Consider the following 12,993-nt stretch of genomic DNA (forward strand, 5'->3'; position numbering starts at 1 on the left):
GGAGTTATTAGCACATTGCGGAATTCCTTCTTGATTGTTGAAATTCTTTTCAGGTGTGCAAAAGACATACACTGACCAATGCGTACGGAATTCTCCCTCCTCGTTTTATAGAAATGTCAAGATAATTCACTCTTGATTTTCAATCATCAAATAACAATCCTCAAAGCACAGTTCAATTTTCTATCGATATCTTGTTGAAAAAACTCAAGTTAAAGGCACCAAAATTTCTTTTACAATATTTTCTCCAAGCCAATTTTTAGCAATTTTGTCAGTCCTTTTCGCCACAATGCTTGCCTAATCAGAAAAATTATGCTTTCTTTTTCTTTCAAGAGAATGTCGAAAAGAACATTAGGATAAACAAGATATAGAAATGATTCACCTTCTTATAATCCTAGAACTTCCTCATTAATCACTATAAAATATATTGTCATTCTTGTTCACAGAAATACACTCTTTTCTTTGTATAAATTTGCCAATTAATCTCAATTTGTGTCTTATTAATATTATACTTGAAAAATAAACTCAGGAATGTCTTGCTTTTCATTTCGTGTCTACACGACAAAATACAGAACATTTTGATTGAATTTTTGTTACAAAATCAAGGGAAATGTTATAGTGACTTCTTCTTCTCTCTTAACTCTGTTGCAAAGAACATCACGAGCCTTAAAGAACCACTCCGTATGATCGTGAATTTTTCTCCGCCAATTTTTAATACCTCATCTAAAAGTTTTTTAATCGGTTTTTTTCTCTACTCTACTAAAAGGTCTTTTTCTCAGTCATTTTGGTGATTGAAACACTTTTTTTTCTCAACATTTCACTTGATATCCTTCCTTCCTCCCTTCCTTTCTATTTATATTCTCTATACATGGATATTTTGTTCACATTATGTGTGATTAAATAGATATTTCACGCCATTTAGTAGACATATTTACGTTAGGAACGTAACATTAAGAATCCATTTATGATAGTTCCAAAAGATTCCTGGCATTTGATGCCTCACAAAATACACACTGGGGAGCGAAATCTATGCTTAACAGAGGAAAACATCAACTGGATTTGATACGTGTCTTCTGGTGGGGAAACATTCAAGTCACACATTTAAATATTCTCCAATACAGTTTTATCATTATAATGCTATCAAGCCTTTCAAGCTCATCATGTTGAGCAACGCAATTTCCCAACTCATTTCCTTTGCAGAGGATCTCACACATAAAGTCACTTTCTAGCCCGCTTCTCTCTCTCTCTCTCTCACTCTTCCTTCGCACAAACTATCAATTAGAAATGATGAACTTGTAAGAATTCATCTGCGCAGCAAATGAAGGTAGCAATCTTGTGGCATCGTCATTGTTAAACGACGAAAAGAGAATTTCTGCAAAGCATCGTACTTCATATTCCCCTCATTGCATCTCTGCAGAACCAGCAATTCGAATTAATTTACCTTACAAACTAAGAAACACGTGTCTTTTGATTCTTTGAATCCTTTTTGTCACTAGATAAACAAAGGACTTGAGAGATTTTTCTTTCCACATAAATTCACATGAGTTTTGTTAAATAATGTTGATGTATAAAAGTTTATAAAACAACTGGTTCAAGTAATGCAGGAAACTTGATGGATGGGCGTGACGAATGTTGCGATTTGGTCTTAAGACGTCGCAAGCGCGGCACGACTCTTGCTCTGGAAATCATTGTGAGCCAGCACGAGGCCGCCTATCACAGCTACAAGAGCACGATCGAGCCATGTTACTGGATTCGGATAGATTAGGCCGCCCTCGTAGAAGCCCAGGTGCCCGCCATGAGCCAGTTCCACATACATCGTATGCGATTTTTCCGCTGAAAGTGGAGAAAAAGCAGAATTGTTCTTCAATCAGCACTTCTAGTAATGTTCTGGCGAGTTGTTACGGATTGCAAAGGCTTTCTGAAGAAGTCCAAATTAAATAATTGACATTTTATGTCTGGTCCGATTATAAGAGAAAGAATTTTGCTATCTTTAGCTATTTTCTTTATGAGAGTGCTTCTTGTTAATCTGGAACGATTCCAAGGCTGGAGATAAAACCATATTCTATTACAAGTCAAAGTCTGAACTCCAGAGTTGATGAGATGGAACTTTAATGGATCAGCCAAATAGGCAATTTTTGCGATTCCAATCTATGCGTATTTTTACGGAAAATTAACTCTAAAATCACTCAAGTCAACTTTTCTCTTCCGGCTCTCACAACTATAATTCCTATCTAAATCCTCTCCAGGCAATAAAACACATTCGACAATTGACGATCACCTCATCTCACCCAATTAATTGAATTACTGCTCTCACTCTCCCTCGCCCTCTCTCTCTCTCTCTCTGCTTGCGACAATTTGCCAATGTGAATCAGGGGTTAAATAAATTTTCCGAAGCAATTTACCAGGTCTCAATTGACAAGATACTCACATGCAAACTCACGGATGGGCTTCAGCAGGTCCTCGGGCACCAGCGGATCGTCTTTGGCGTTGAAGAAGACCATCGGCGTGTCGATGTTCTGCAGATAGTTGATGCACGAACTCCAATTGTACAACTCCTTGACAGACTGGAAGTTGTGCACGCGTCGCGTGTACGCCTCGTCGAGTTCTGGGAGTGTCGCGGCGGCCACAATGTCCCGCTCATTGAGCTTGCATCGCTGCTTCACGTCGTCCGAGAGGAGCATTTGCCGGTGCTTCATGATGATCTGCTTCACATTCTCCGTCATTACATAGAGATAGAAGCGGCGGAAGTTCTGCCAATTGAGCAGCCAATTTGTCGCCCTGCCATGCGAAAGAACTCTACTCAATTTCACTCGCCAGGCCCACTCAATGAGCTTCACGGCGGCTCCCAATTTCATCGGCATTTCGCTGACACGATGAAATTGGGGGAAAAGCGCTCTCGGAAGTTTTTATGCAACAAGAGGTTTTCTCAACATTAATTACAATATCTAATAGGTGCGAACGCGTCGTTGGATGTGCATTGAAATGATCAATTAATAGTGAAAGCTCCTCAACATTCGACACATTTCATAATATTGCCAAACTCACGGAAGATAAAACGCGACTGTTGATCAACGCAAGGGTGGTTTTATGCGGCAAAATACTCACTCAACAGCATTGTAGCCTTGGCAAATCGACACACCGCCGATAATGTTCTTGGGACGCGCCACGTCCGCCTCGCCCATGTACTTAGTCACGAGATTCCCACCGAGACTGAAGCCCACGGCGACAATGTTGGTGGACGGATACTTTTTCGTGAGGCTGTTGATCATCTCGGTGAAGTCGCCCGTGTGGCCGTACGTGAAGATCCGCGTGGAAGTCACCTGGACACTCTGCAGGGCGCCAATGTGATTCAGCACCGCGCATCTGTATCCATGGCACTGGGCGTAGTGGACGAACGTCCGGATGTACACGCTCTCCGATGAGTTGCCGATGCCCGGACAAATAGCCACCGTAATATCGTCTTCATGCTCAATCAGAGACTGATACAGATCGTACGTGAGCGTGGAGTTGTCCGTCAGTTTGAGATAGATCCTCTCGCCCAGCGACCATGGACATTTCACACGACCCACGATGCTGTGCACAATGGTCTGGACGTGTCCGCTGAAGCCCCATAGCCGTGTCGGAACGTAGCTGATGAGAAAGAGAAAAGCCATCATGTAATATCGCGCTGACTAAAATAGAGAGAATGCACTCTTATGAGCACGTGGAGGCGCACTTATGCAACCACAATTCATCATCAATTGATCGATTTCTCCTTTGAATGCATTGGATCGCGACCAATAGATTTTAGTTGCCAGAAATATTCCCTAAAATAATTTCGAGAACACAGTCAAAGCAATCGATCAGACAAAAGACACTTTTCACTGATTTTTCTATCGTTGCGCACCAGCTTTTGCTGCCCTGTCAGAAAACATCAAGAAGATGGAAAACTCAACTCCGGACATGGCAAATCAGGCTCCTCAGGATGCTGTGAGCACAAGAAGGCAGACTAAGAAACACGCCCAAACTGCAAAAAGTCCTCGCAAGCGCTCATCGTCCAAGAAGCGCTCGACATCCAGGAAACGCAAGAGATCAGCCAGTCCAAAGAAAAATCGTTCTCCGAGAAGGATAATGCAAAAGAAGGAATGATTATCTTCAATTTTGGAATCATTTATCATTGGCATTATTTCCAAATCTTACTGTAATAAATTCTTGCGTAATTACATTAAAAGTCTGAGAGTTTTGCTGACAAAGACAATTTTCCAGTATATTCATCATATTTCAAAAGCATCCCTTTTCAAAGAATCATTAAACAATGTCAAGAAACCAGGACTGCATCGTTTTCAAGGAGAACTTAATTACTTTCCCAGAAGAACAAACTTTTGAGTCATCGTCTTTTGATAGCTCTTCCATGCACACTATCGCACAATTTTTTTACACCTCTTTGAGTGTCTGATAAATTTTCCGCTCTAAAGTGTTGATTTTCTGTCACTTCCTCACCATTAATCATCCAGCGTGAATATATTTTGTAAAGTATTTCCACTACAGCGAGTTCTCAAAGTCCCAAAATGTGAATTTCACCTGATTCTTGGTGACACAAGTGCCCCAAATTGTCTCCAAATAATTCAAACTATAAAATACTTTTACAACTTCTGTAGAAAACAGTGTAATTAGAAATTTCTCACCTCAATATTACGGAAGAAATTACCTCTTGACAAATAGACTTTATCTTTTTCAGTTGAACTTGAACGATATGGAGTAATGCTTTGTGGCGCAAAATATTGTAAAGCGCTTACAGAAAAGCCACAAAGAGAAGGTATTTTTGGAATAATGACGAGTGTCGAATACAAATTTATCGAGATTGAAGAATTTTCCTCTTCTCCTTTTCACACATATACACACACACACACACAAATGCACTGCATTTTTCAATTGGTTATCAATATCAATCAATTAAATATTTACCATGGGAAGGAAACTTTCTGATACTGAATGTGCTGAATATTAAATAGTATTTCTAAAGTGCTTTCCTTTCCATACAAACATTATGAATTAATAAATCACTTCATCAGTGACTTGACTGAAAGTCGTAAATTGCACATGAAAAGTTCTGATAACATTCACATGTGATTTTCTTGCAAATTCTCATGCGGAGCTGCGTTTCTGTGCTCAACTTGATGTCAATCTAGAAATACCAAACATAGCGCGACCTTAGAAAAGAGCTAATGTGAGAAATACCAACTTTTAACACTTCAAGTGCAATTTTAGGATGAAAAAAACACAGTCAACAATACCACTTGATAAGACTGTTTTCATTCTCGCTCGTTCAATCACCTATAATTATATTTCATATCAGGGTCAGCATGAAAGGTCGGCGATAGTGTGACTGATGGCAGTTTTGCAGTCCATAAAATTGCCACTCTCAATTTTCCTCATGTCCATTCATATCTTGACACAGACAAAAGAAAAGAGACAAAAGGCACACTTTTACCCTTCAATATAATCACAATTTTCTTTGCCACAATATTTTCACCGCTATGAGAATGAAAGCCAATGAAGTGTCAATACTGAGAATCAGTCAATTGGAGAGTTATACCTCATTTTCTGCACAACATCGCGCTTTTATTGACCTCTTTCGATATATGCACAAAAGCCATAATATGTGCATGAAAAATTGCATTGTGAACCGCTGTGTCAGCGCAGAAGTGAAAAGTGTTTGCAATCTTTTTTGCCATCCAGAAGCAATTGCGTCAAATTGATGCGTATTAATTTCATTCCATTTAAATCTCCTCATGGACAGTCATCCAAACCTAACATAGCGACTCGCCCCAGGAATCGTACGATCCAGTGAAGTCAATTTCATGAATTCACACAAATTGCCCATCACGCGCGGCAATTGGACCTGAATGGGTTGGAAAGAGAGTGGCACATATTGTTGACGATAAAATTAGACTGATGGCAATTTGAAAATAGCAAGAGAGCCACTGTAATAATTCACTATTGCTAATTTAAAAAGTATTAGCCGTCAACTGAGTGAGTCAGGCGAGTGATAAGAAGCCGGCTAAATAAGCGAACCCATGCTGCCGAGCATTGAAGAGTCTCACGTTATCATTTATTAATGGGAATTACTCAGACCCACGCAAGTAACATTTCAATTGCCCTGCCGATCGATTGCGTCGTCCATCAATTTCCGTTCAACACGAAATGTTCAATTTTTCAGCAGTGCTTTTAGCCCCACGAATCGCCTTAGACACCTCAGGCGGTTATGGGAAAATAAGGCACATGGCGATGGACTGAATGAGGTGTTTGGGGATTTCAGGTCAAATTCAAGATCACAGTCAAAGCAATCGGTCAAACAAAAGACACTTTTCACTGATTTTTCTATCGTTGCGCACGAGCTTTTGCTGCACTGTCTGAAAACATCAAGAAGATGGAAAACACAACTCCGGACGTGGCAAATCAGGCTCCTCAGGATGCTGTGAGCACAAGAAGGCAGACTAAGAAACACGCCCAAACTGCAAAAAGTCCTCGCAAGCGCTCATCGTCCAAGAAGCGCTCAACATCCAGCAAACGCAAGAAATCAGCCAACCGAAAGAGAAGTCGTTCTCCGAGGAAGAATATGCCCAAGAAGGAATGATCATCTCAAGCTTATACAATTTAGAAACCCTTTTATCACCGGTATTATTGTCAAATTTTCCTGTAATAAATTTGATATTACTCTAAAACGCTGCTGGTTTTGCTGACAGAGACATTCGCCAGAAGTTTTGGGTTTTGTACCACACGATTAAGGGCCTAATGAGCCAAAATCTTCACCCTCGTGCCATATGTTTGCGATAAATTTCACATGGAAACTGTGGAGTTTCGATAGCGAGTGGAATTTACAATTATGGCTTTCGTGACTTTGATAAGAAGCGGATCTGAGATTAATTTTACGCAGAAAGATTACGCAGCAAAAAGAAAGTTTATCTATCGATTTCATTTTGAACTGTTCCAAGTAGAGCTGATGAAGAATGTTTTTTGATAGATTGATTGCACAGATTTAAAGATCTGAGATTTCTAATCTACTTATATGCTTGGATCGCAATTTTGAACATTGTGGCGCTTCCCTTTTAATCGCTATCTCAATTTGATCTCCTATCTAAGTCAGCCACAACTCTAGCCAAAATCGCCCACGGTTGCAAAAGCAACACCGCCAAAGCCTAGCAATTAATTTTTTATAAGAAAAACTCAATTGACTATTCAATTTACGTAAGTTTCAGCCACAAATCTGGGGTGTCTTGCAGTTTAATCTCATCTTGAATGAACTTGACAGTGAATTCATTTCAACCATCTCCAGTCATTCAGGCCACGATTATTATCATCATATCAAGTGTATTGCCAAGAATTCCAATTAGTTGATTTTTTTGCTCGAAACGTATTTGTCATGTGAAGTGGGAAAAGAGAAAAAAAAAACCTTATTGGGACAGTTTTAGTAGCAAATAAGTTTGCAAATAAGTGGTTGGAATTGGCTCATGTCTTCTCTGTCAACTCTGTCGAGCAGAACAGGGACTTCCGCGATGTCTTCAGTGGAATATAATAAAATATGACATCTGTGGCCACATTTTTCCATTAGCACTCGATTGCCTTTGTGCCACTCTTGTATTTTCCCTTGGAAAACCATAGCGTGAAAAGCTCCGCCGTGACTCATTCCACCCTGTCAAGGTCTTTCCTTGGCTGCCCGAGCTTCCGCCAAGCTGGGAAGTTTCTGAGAGTGAGAGTGGCCAAAAGAAATGCCCGTTCCCACCATTCGGATGGCGGTGGCTTTCAGTGAAAGTGCCCAAAAATGACCACACGCATTTTAATGCATTCACCGAAGAAAGTGATAGTGTTTAGAAAATGTGCGTCAACTCACGGATCACGAAGCAGCGGAGCGATCTTGTAGATGGTGTCCATGAAGGTTCCGTCCACGCACCACACGTGTGGCTTCGCGGGCTGGCTGTTGACGTTCAGCAGGCGGAAGAGGATGCACAGGATCACGGCGATTGCCGTGAGGAATGCTGGAGACATTGTGGGAGTGATTGAATCCAGGATGATCACGAAGAAAGTCCTGCCTCTGGAGTTCTTCAATTCACTTTCTTAGCCGGTGACCTTCCACGCGGTTAGACAGTGTCCAGACGAGAGACTTGCGTGCCTTCCGGCATGAAAAACTGCCCGCCAGCGAGCCTTCCGGACACAACAAATCTATCTCGTCGCGTTCGCCACTAATCACTGTCTCAAGGAAAAATCTATCGCACTGGGAGGAGGTGGGAAAAAGTCACGCAATTTTCCAATATAGTCTTGTCGTGTGGAAAAGTTTCAATGCAATTGCATAGTTATGAAATGACTCAGAAAAGCCCTCATATGGAAAACACCCAAACCGAGATCCAAACTCTGTTTTGACTGGAGCACTCTCACTGGGACAGCCACAGTGCAACTGAGGGATTATTTGTGGGAAGGGCAGCTCGACATGTCCACACCACACTGTTGTCTAAACTGGTGCCCTCATCGCGAGTAGAGAGGCGTTTTCGCCAAGATTTTCTGGCCTTTTCCACTCGCTGTTTGCTTGCACTGATGTTACCGAGTTGAGCCGCTGTCTCACGAGGGCGCATCGGAACAGCTGGGAAATTTTCCAGACTCCAGTCGATATATCGTTAAAGTAATTTTACCGGTTGATGACAAAATACTCCAAAATAATGAGAGCGAGCAATAGATCCATTATTGCGGCGTAGGAAAATGATTAAGTAAAAGAATACCTCCTCCGCTTCTCTGTGGCTCAGTGAAAAGAAGCAAAGAAGTGGTCGTTATAGTGATATATTTTAAAATGTAATTGAAAAGGGGAAATTTCCCATTCGCTACCCCTCTAAAATTTTTTATTGAAGAATTTCTCATTCGCGTTTCTTCGTCATTCGCAAAACTTTGAAGAAAATCTAACTATAGACTTCAGCCTTGAGAAATACATCTGAAAATTTAACAGAACATTGTAAAATCTGCGTGAAATCCTGAAAATTTGATGCAATCGGCTGCAATTGGATTTTCCAACATACCAGTGCTGCCAACACAACGCGCATAACCTCATTGTTCTGCTGACAAGACCCCGGAGCCGCCATTGTAGATATACAATTGTGTGCAAAATCTTGCAAAAAGGTGCTTTCCTGCTCGTATACGTGTTACGAAGTATTCCAGTCTAGGCAAAAATGAAGGGAATTGCATTTGCGTTCTTCTACGTGCTTATGCGATCGATTGGGGCGTACAACACGGAAATGACTACCACCATTGACGCCGGCTCGAAGCTATGTTTTTTCCACAGCGTCAAGCTCGGCGAGACTATCGACCTCGACTACCAGGTGATCGATGGGGGCCACGGAGATTTGGATGTGAGCTTTGAACTATTCGACCCCATGAGCAAAGTCATCTTCGTGGACTACAAGCGCTCAGACAACATTCATCGGCATGAGGCAAAAGTGTCCGGAGACTACAAGTTCTGCTTCGACAACACCTTCAGCTCCTTCAGTCGCAAGACGGTGTTCTTTGAATTAATCGTGGAGAAAGATGGTGAGGTGGATGAGGAGAACAAATGGGAGGACTTCGAGGGATTGCGTCCGGAAGAGGTGTACGACATGAAAGTGCAGGACATTCAGGAGTCCATCGTGCGTATCAGGACTCATCTGACGCGAGCGCGCCAGTTGCAGGATCTGCTGAGATCGTTCGAGGCGAGGGATCGCAACGTGGCGGAGGAGAACTACTTTAAGGTGAATGCCTGGTCGTTTTTTCAGGTGGTCGCTATGGTTGCCGTGGGAACTATTCAAGTCATCATGGTAAGAAGTCTCTTTGACACAAACTCAAAGGTGCACAAAATCTGGACCAAGCTTTCTTAGTGCCTGGCCAGGAGGCGCCATGAACATCTAGTGAAATATCGCCAAAGAACAACGTCATGTCATCCAACCAAATGCCATTTCAACCGGTCAAATGATCACTCATGCCAGTCACATACCAATAAAACGTCTCTATTTTAATCGAATTCACCGATTTATTTCTTCTTTCCGGGCTGATAGGTGTTGATGGGCTTCTCCATGGCGCACTTGTGCGTGTTCCTCACATATCTCTTCACCTTGTGGCGTCTCCTGACGCCTTGTCTCTTGCTGGGCGCCAGCATATTTCGTCTTCCCAGGCTCACATAGCGATCTTTCAGGACGCTTCCCTGATTCTTCGTCGTCCTCAGATTTCCAGTCACCTCTTCTGGATACGCCACATCAACGTCGGGCTCTTTGAAGGCCCGATGGCCCAATCGTCGGGGCTTAAAGGCCTTCTCGGCTTCCTCCTTATCCTCCTTGTTTCTTCTGTTAGCCAGCTTCATTTCCTTCTTCACAATGGACTGCTTCAGCTGTCCAATCCGGACAATATCGCTAATCTTCTTCTTCTCAATCTTGCTCTTCTTCACCAATTCCCGACGCTTAATCTCCTCTGCCTTCTTCTTTTGCGCCTTCTTACTCTTCGGTTTCCGCTCAACAGGAGGATTTATCGATCCCACGGTGTCTTCTTCTGGGAACTCCTTCTTTATCTCATCCTCCTGCTTGATCTCCACGTCAAAGCCCAAACCTGCGGACATTTCCTGCAGCAATTGCCTGTCTCTCTCCTCAGGCGCTACTTTGCTGAACATCTTCGTTGTCACTCTGTCCAGATGTGCGTCCTTCTTCATCAACGTCTCCTCGTTCTTGATAACATCGTTCAGCAATTGCCTGTGATCGTCTTTCCTGGGATTGTAACTCGTTCCCGGATGAGGACTCTCGAAAGCCTTCAGTTTCGATGTTACCTGGCGTGCAGTATTGGGAACCTTGAAGGGAGCCTTTCCAGTGTCTCTCAAATGATGTTCCACCAATTTCTCGGAGAACCACTCGCTGTCCAGTCCTGTGTCTGTCTTTCCTGCTTCCGCAGATGATTTAACATCATTCCAAAGATCCTCAGCGAAATCCTGTTTCTTTTCCTCAAGTTTTGATGATTTTCCCTTTTTTGCCGAAGGATGCTTCAATCGCATGGCATTTTTGCAATTTTTAACCTTCGTCCTGTGAAAAATGGTGCAAAATATTTCTGTAAATTCACAACTAATAGAGGGTAGGTAAAATATTACCTGTTCTTCAGGGGATCTGTGACCTTGGAGGCGTTTTCCAAGCCAGACAGACACTTCAGTGGCCGGGAAGCTATAGCGCGACGTTTAGACTTCACGGAAGCATTCTGAGATTTCTTGCTGGGTGTTTTGTCAACTTGAAACAGTTCACTGTCCGGAACATCCTCAACAGTCCTGGAAAATCGTGAAAATACAGATATATTCACGAAATATAACAAAAATCGAGGAAGAACTAACCCTATTCTTTCCTCAAGTCGCGATGACTCCAAGAAACCGTCCACATCTGATATATCCACATGTTTCCGCCAAGAACTCTTGTTCTTCTTCGACACCTTCTTCTTTTTCACAGTTTTCATGGTAATTTTGAGCACAGAAAATGCGAAAAACTGAATACACGTGTGGAGTTGTTAATTTCCCACGTCTCACTCACACAATCAGCTGTTCCGGATAAGTTGGATAGTCGGATAGAAATGACAACGTATTTTGACAGCCACTCTTGTGTTTTGTGTCGGAAAGGAAAACAATAATATTACTGAAATTTCCAAGTGAGTGGTGCATATTTCAGTACTAAAAGCAATAGTTTCTCAATGAGATCTTCTTCTGTAACAGGTCAACAATGGAGGATTGGGCAATTTGTCGACTCTGCCTTCAATCCAGTGATGCCTTGAAACCCCTTCCGGATGTGACTTACAACATGATTCCATTCTTCAACATCTACTTTGAGCTAGTGGGCATCACTTTTACGGAATATCCAACGTATCCCAGCAGAATTTGTCAATCTTGCGAAGGAGAAATGAAGCAGGCATACAAGTTCCGTGAGAAGTGTCTGGCAACCGAGGAGAAATTAAAGGATTTGATGATGGACGAGGAAGCCAAGGAAGCACCCATTGAATTCATAACAACCCAGCAAGCTGATGAATCCATAGAATTCAAAGAGAAGCTATTTGAGGAAGAGGAGAAGTTGGACGAAAGTACCATGGATTCTCTTTGTGAATCAGTGGACACGAAAATGACTGCGTCTGATGAAATGAAGTCAATAGAGCTGCCCGAATCGCCAATTGAAGCCACAGACGAATTGCCAGCGATACCCAAGAGGATTGTTCACAAGTTCTCCCGACGGCAGCTGAAGGAGATGGAATCGAAGAACATCCAATGCAGAAGATGCAACGGAAAATTCAAAGGCATTGAGTTGTTCAAGAAGCACGGCTGCAATGCGACAAGTGAGCGCAAGCAGACGGAGATTAAGCCTAAGAAAGTTCACACCTGTCCAGAGTGTGGTCGGAGTTACTCATCTCGACAATGCTACAATGCTCACATGGACAAAGTGCACACGAACAACAAGCGGTACGAATGCTATGACTGTGGCAAGAAGTTCTTTTCCTGGCTCCAGAGACGAACGCACTCTTACAAAGTCCACCTGAAGAAGTTCCACTGCGAGTGCCCGCACTGCGGAAAGGGCTTCTACACACAGCACAGCCTCACCAAGCACATCAGCGGTGATCACCTGAACCTGAAGACATATCAGTGCGCCGTGTGTGGCAAGACGTACAAGAGGGCAGACCAGCTGCGCGATCACGAGAGGATCCACAGTGGGAAGAAGACCTGTGAAATATGCGGAAAACTACTGAACAGCACAGCCTCTCTCAAGCAGCACTTGAGGACTCACACCAACGAGCGGAACTACATCTGCCCGGTGTGCTCGAAAGGATTCACATGCAACTTTTCCATGAAGACACACGTGAGAAAATTACATCCCAGCGATGTACATCTCCTACCGCCCGATGGAACAATCGTCAACCAGAAATATCTGAAGAAACTGAGAGAAAATGAAGAGGCAATAGGATAAGTTGATTTTTAATTTTCAGCATATGATTCAA

General features: G+C 42.6%; 4 protein-coding genes across 4 annotated transcripts; 2 read left to right on the forward strand and 2 right to left on the reverse strand.

Moving 5' to 3' along the window:
* Positions 1–633: 633 nt before the first annotated feature.
* LOC132263104 (abhydrolase domain-containing protein 2) lies at positions 634–8,567 on the reverse strand. Its single transcript, XM_059762683.1, has 4 exons — positions 7,868–8,567; positions 3,103–3,627; positions 2,426–2,775; positions 634–1,830 (listed from the first exon to the last, which is right to left on the reverse strand). The coding sequence occupies exons 1-4, from the start codon at positions 8,020–8,022 to the stop codon at positions 1,643–1,645; spliced, it is 1,218 nt and encodes a 405-aa protein (XP_059618666.1). The 5' UTR covers positions 8,023–8,567; the 3' UTR covers positions 634–1,642.
* Positions 8,568–8,822: 255 nt separating this feature from the next.
* LOC132263108 (transmembrane emp24 domain-containing protein 5) lies at positions 8,823–10,012 on the forward strand. Its single transcript, XM_059762688.1, has one exon. The coding sequence runs from the start codon at positions 9,189–9,191 to the stop codon at positions 9,867–9,869; it is 681 nt and encodes a 226-aa protein (XP_059618671.1). The 5' UTR covers positions 8,823–9,188; the 3' UTR covers positions 9,870–10,012.
* Positions 10,011–11,566, reverse strand: LOC132263102 (ribosome biogenesis protein NOP53). Its single transcript, XM_059762682.1, has 3 exons — positions 11,354–11,566; positions 11,120–11,290; positions 10,011–11,054 (listed from the first exon to the last, which is right to left on the reverse strand). The coding sequence occupies exons 1-3, from the start codon at positions 11,470–11,472 to the stop codon at positions 10,022–10,024; spliced, it is 1,323 nt and encodes a 440-aa protein (XP_059618665.1). The 5' UTR covers positions 11,473–11,566; the 3' UTR covers positions 10,011–10,021.
* Positions 11,567–11,592: 26 nt separating this feature from the next.
* LOC132262470 (zinc finger protein 420-like) lies at positions 11,593–12,962 on the forward strand. Its single transcript, XM_059761745.1, has 2 exons — positions 11,593–11,661; positions 11,726–12,962. Exon 2 carries the CDS (start codon positions 11,733–11,735, stop codon positions 12,960–12,962), a length of 1,230 nt encoding a protein of 409 aa, XP_059617728.1. The 5' UTR covers positions 11,593–11,661; positions 11,726–11,732.
* Positions 12,963–12,993: the final 31 nt, after the last annotated feature.

This window comes from Phlebotomus argentipes, unplaced genomic scaffold, assembly GCF_947086385.1.
Source record: "Phlebotomus argentipes unplaced genomic scaffold, Phlebotomus argentipes genome assembly contig_15, whole genome shotgun sequence".
In the NCBI taxonomy this organism is placed as follows: domain Eukaryota; kingdom Metazoa; phylum Arthropoda; class Insecta; order Diptera; family Psychodidae; genus Phlebotomus; species Phlebotomus argentipes.

Coding starts and splice junctions, on each gene's coding strand:
- LOC132263104 (XM_059762683.1), bottom strand. CDS start 8,022: ATGTCTCCAGCATTCCTCACGGCAATCGCCGTGATCCTGTGCATCCTC. Junction 3,628..7,867: donor GCTCCGCTGCTTCGTGATCC/GTGAGTTGACGC, acceptor CTTTCTCATCAG/CTACGTTCCGACACGGCTAT. Junction 2,776..3,102: donor CAAGGCTACAATGCTGTTGA/GTGAGTATTTTG, acceptor TTCGCATGGCAG/GGCGACAAATTGGCTGCTCA.
- LOC132263108 (XM_059762688.1), top strand. CDS start 9,189: ATGAAGGGAATTGCATTTGCGTTCTTCTACGTGCTTATGCGATCGATT.
- LOC132263102 (XM_059762682.1), bottom strand. CDS start 11,472: ATGAAAACTGTGAAAAAGAAGAAGGTGTCGAAGAAGAACAAGAGTTCT. Junction 11,291..11,353: donor CGACTTGAGGAAAGAATAGG/GTTAGTTCTTCC, acceptor ACGATTTTCCAG/GACTGTTGAGGATGTTCCGG. Junction 11,055..11,119: donor ACAGATCCCCTGAAGAACAG/GTAATATTTTAC, acceptor CATTTTTCACAG/GACGAAGGTTAAAAATTGCA.
- LOC132262470 (XM_059761745.1), top strand. CDS start 11,733: ATGGAGGATTGGGCAATTTGTCGACTCTGCCTTCAATCCAGTGATGCC.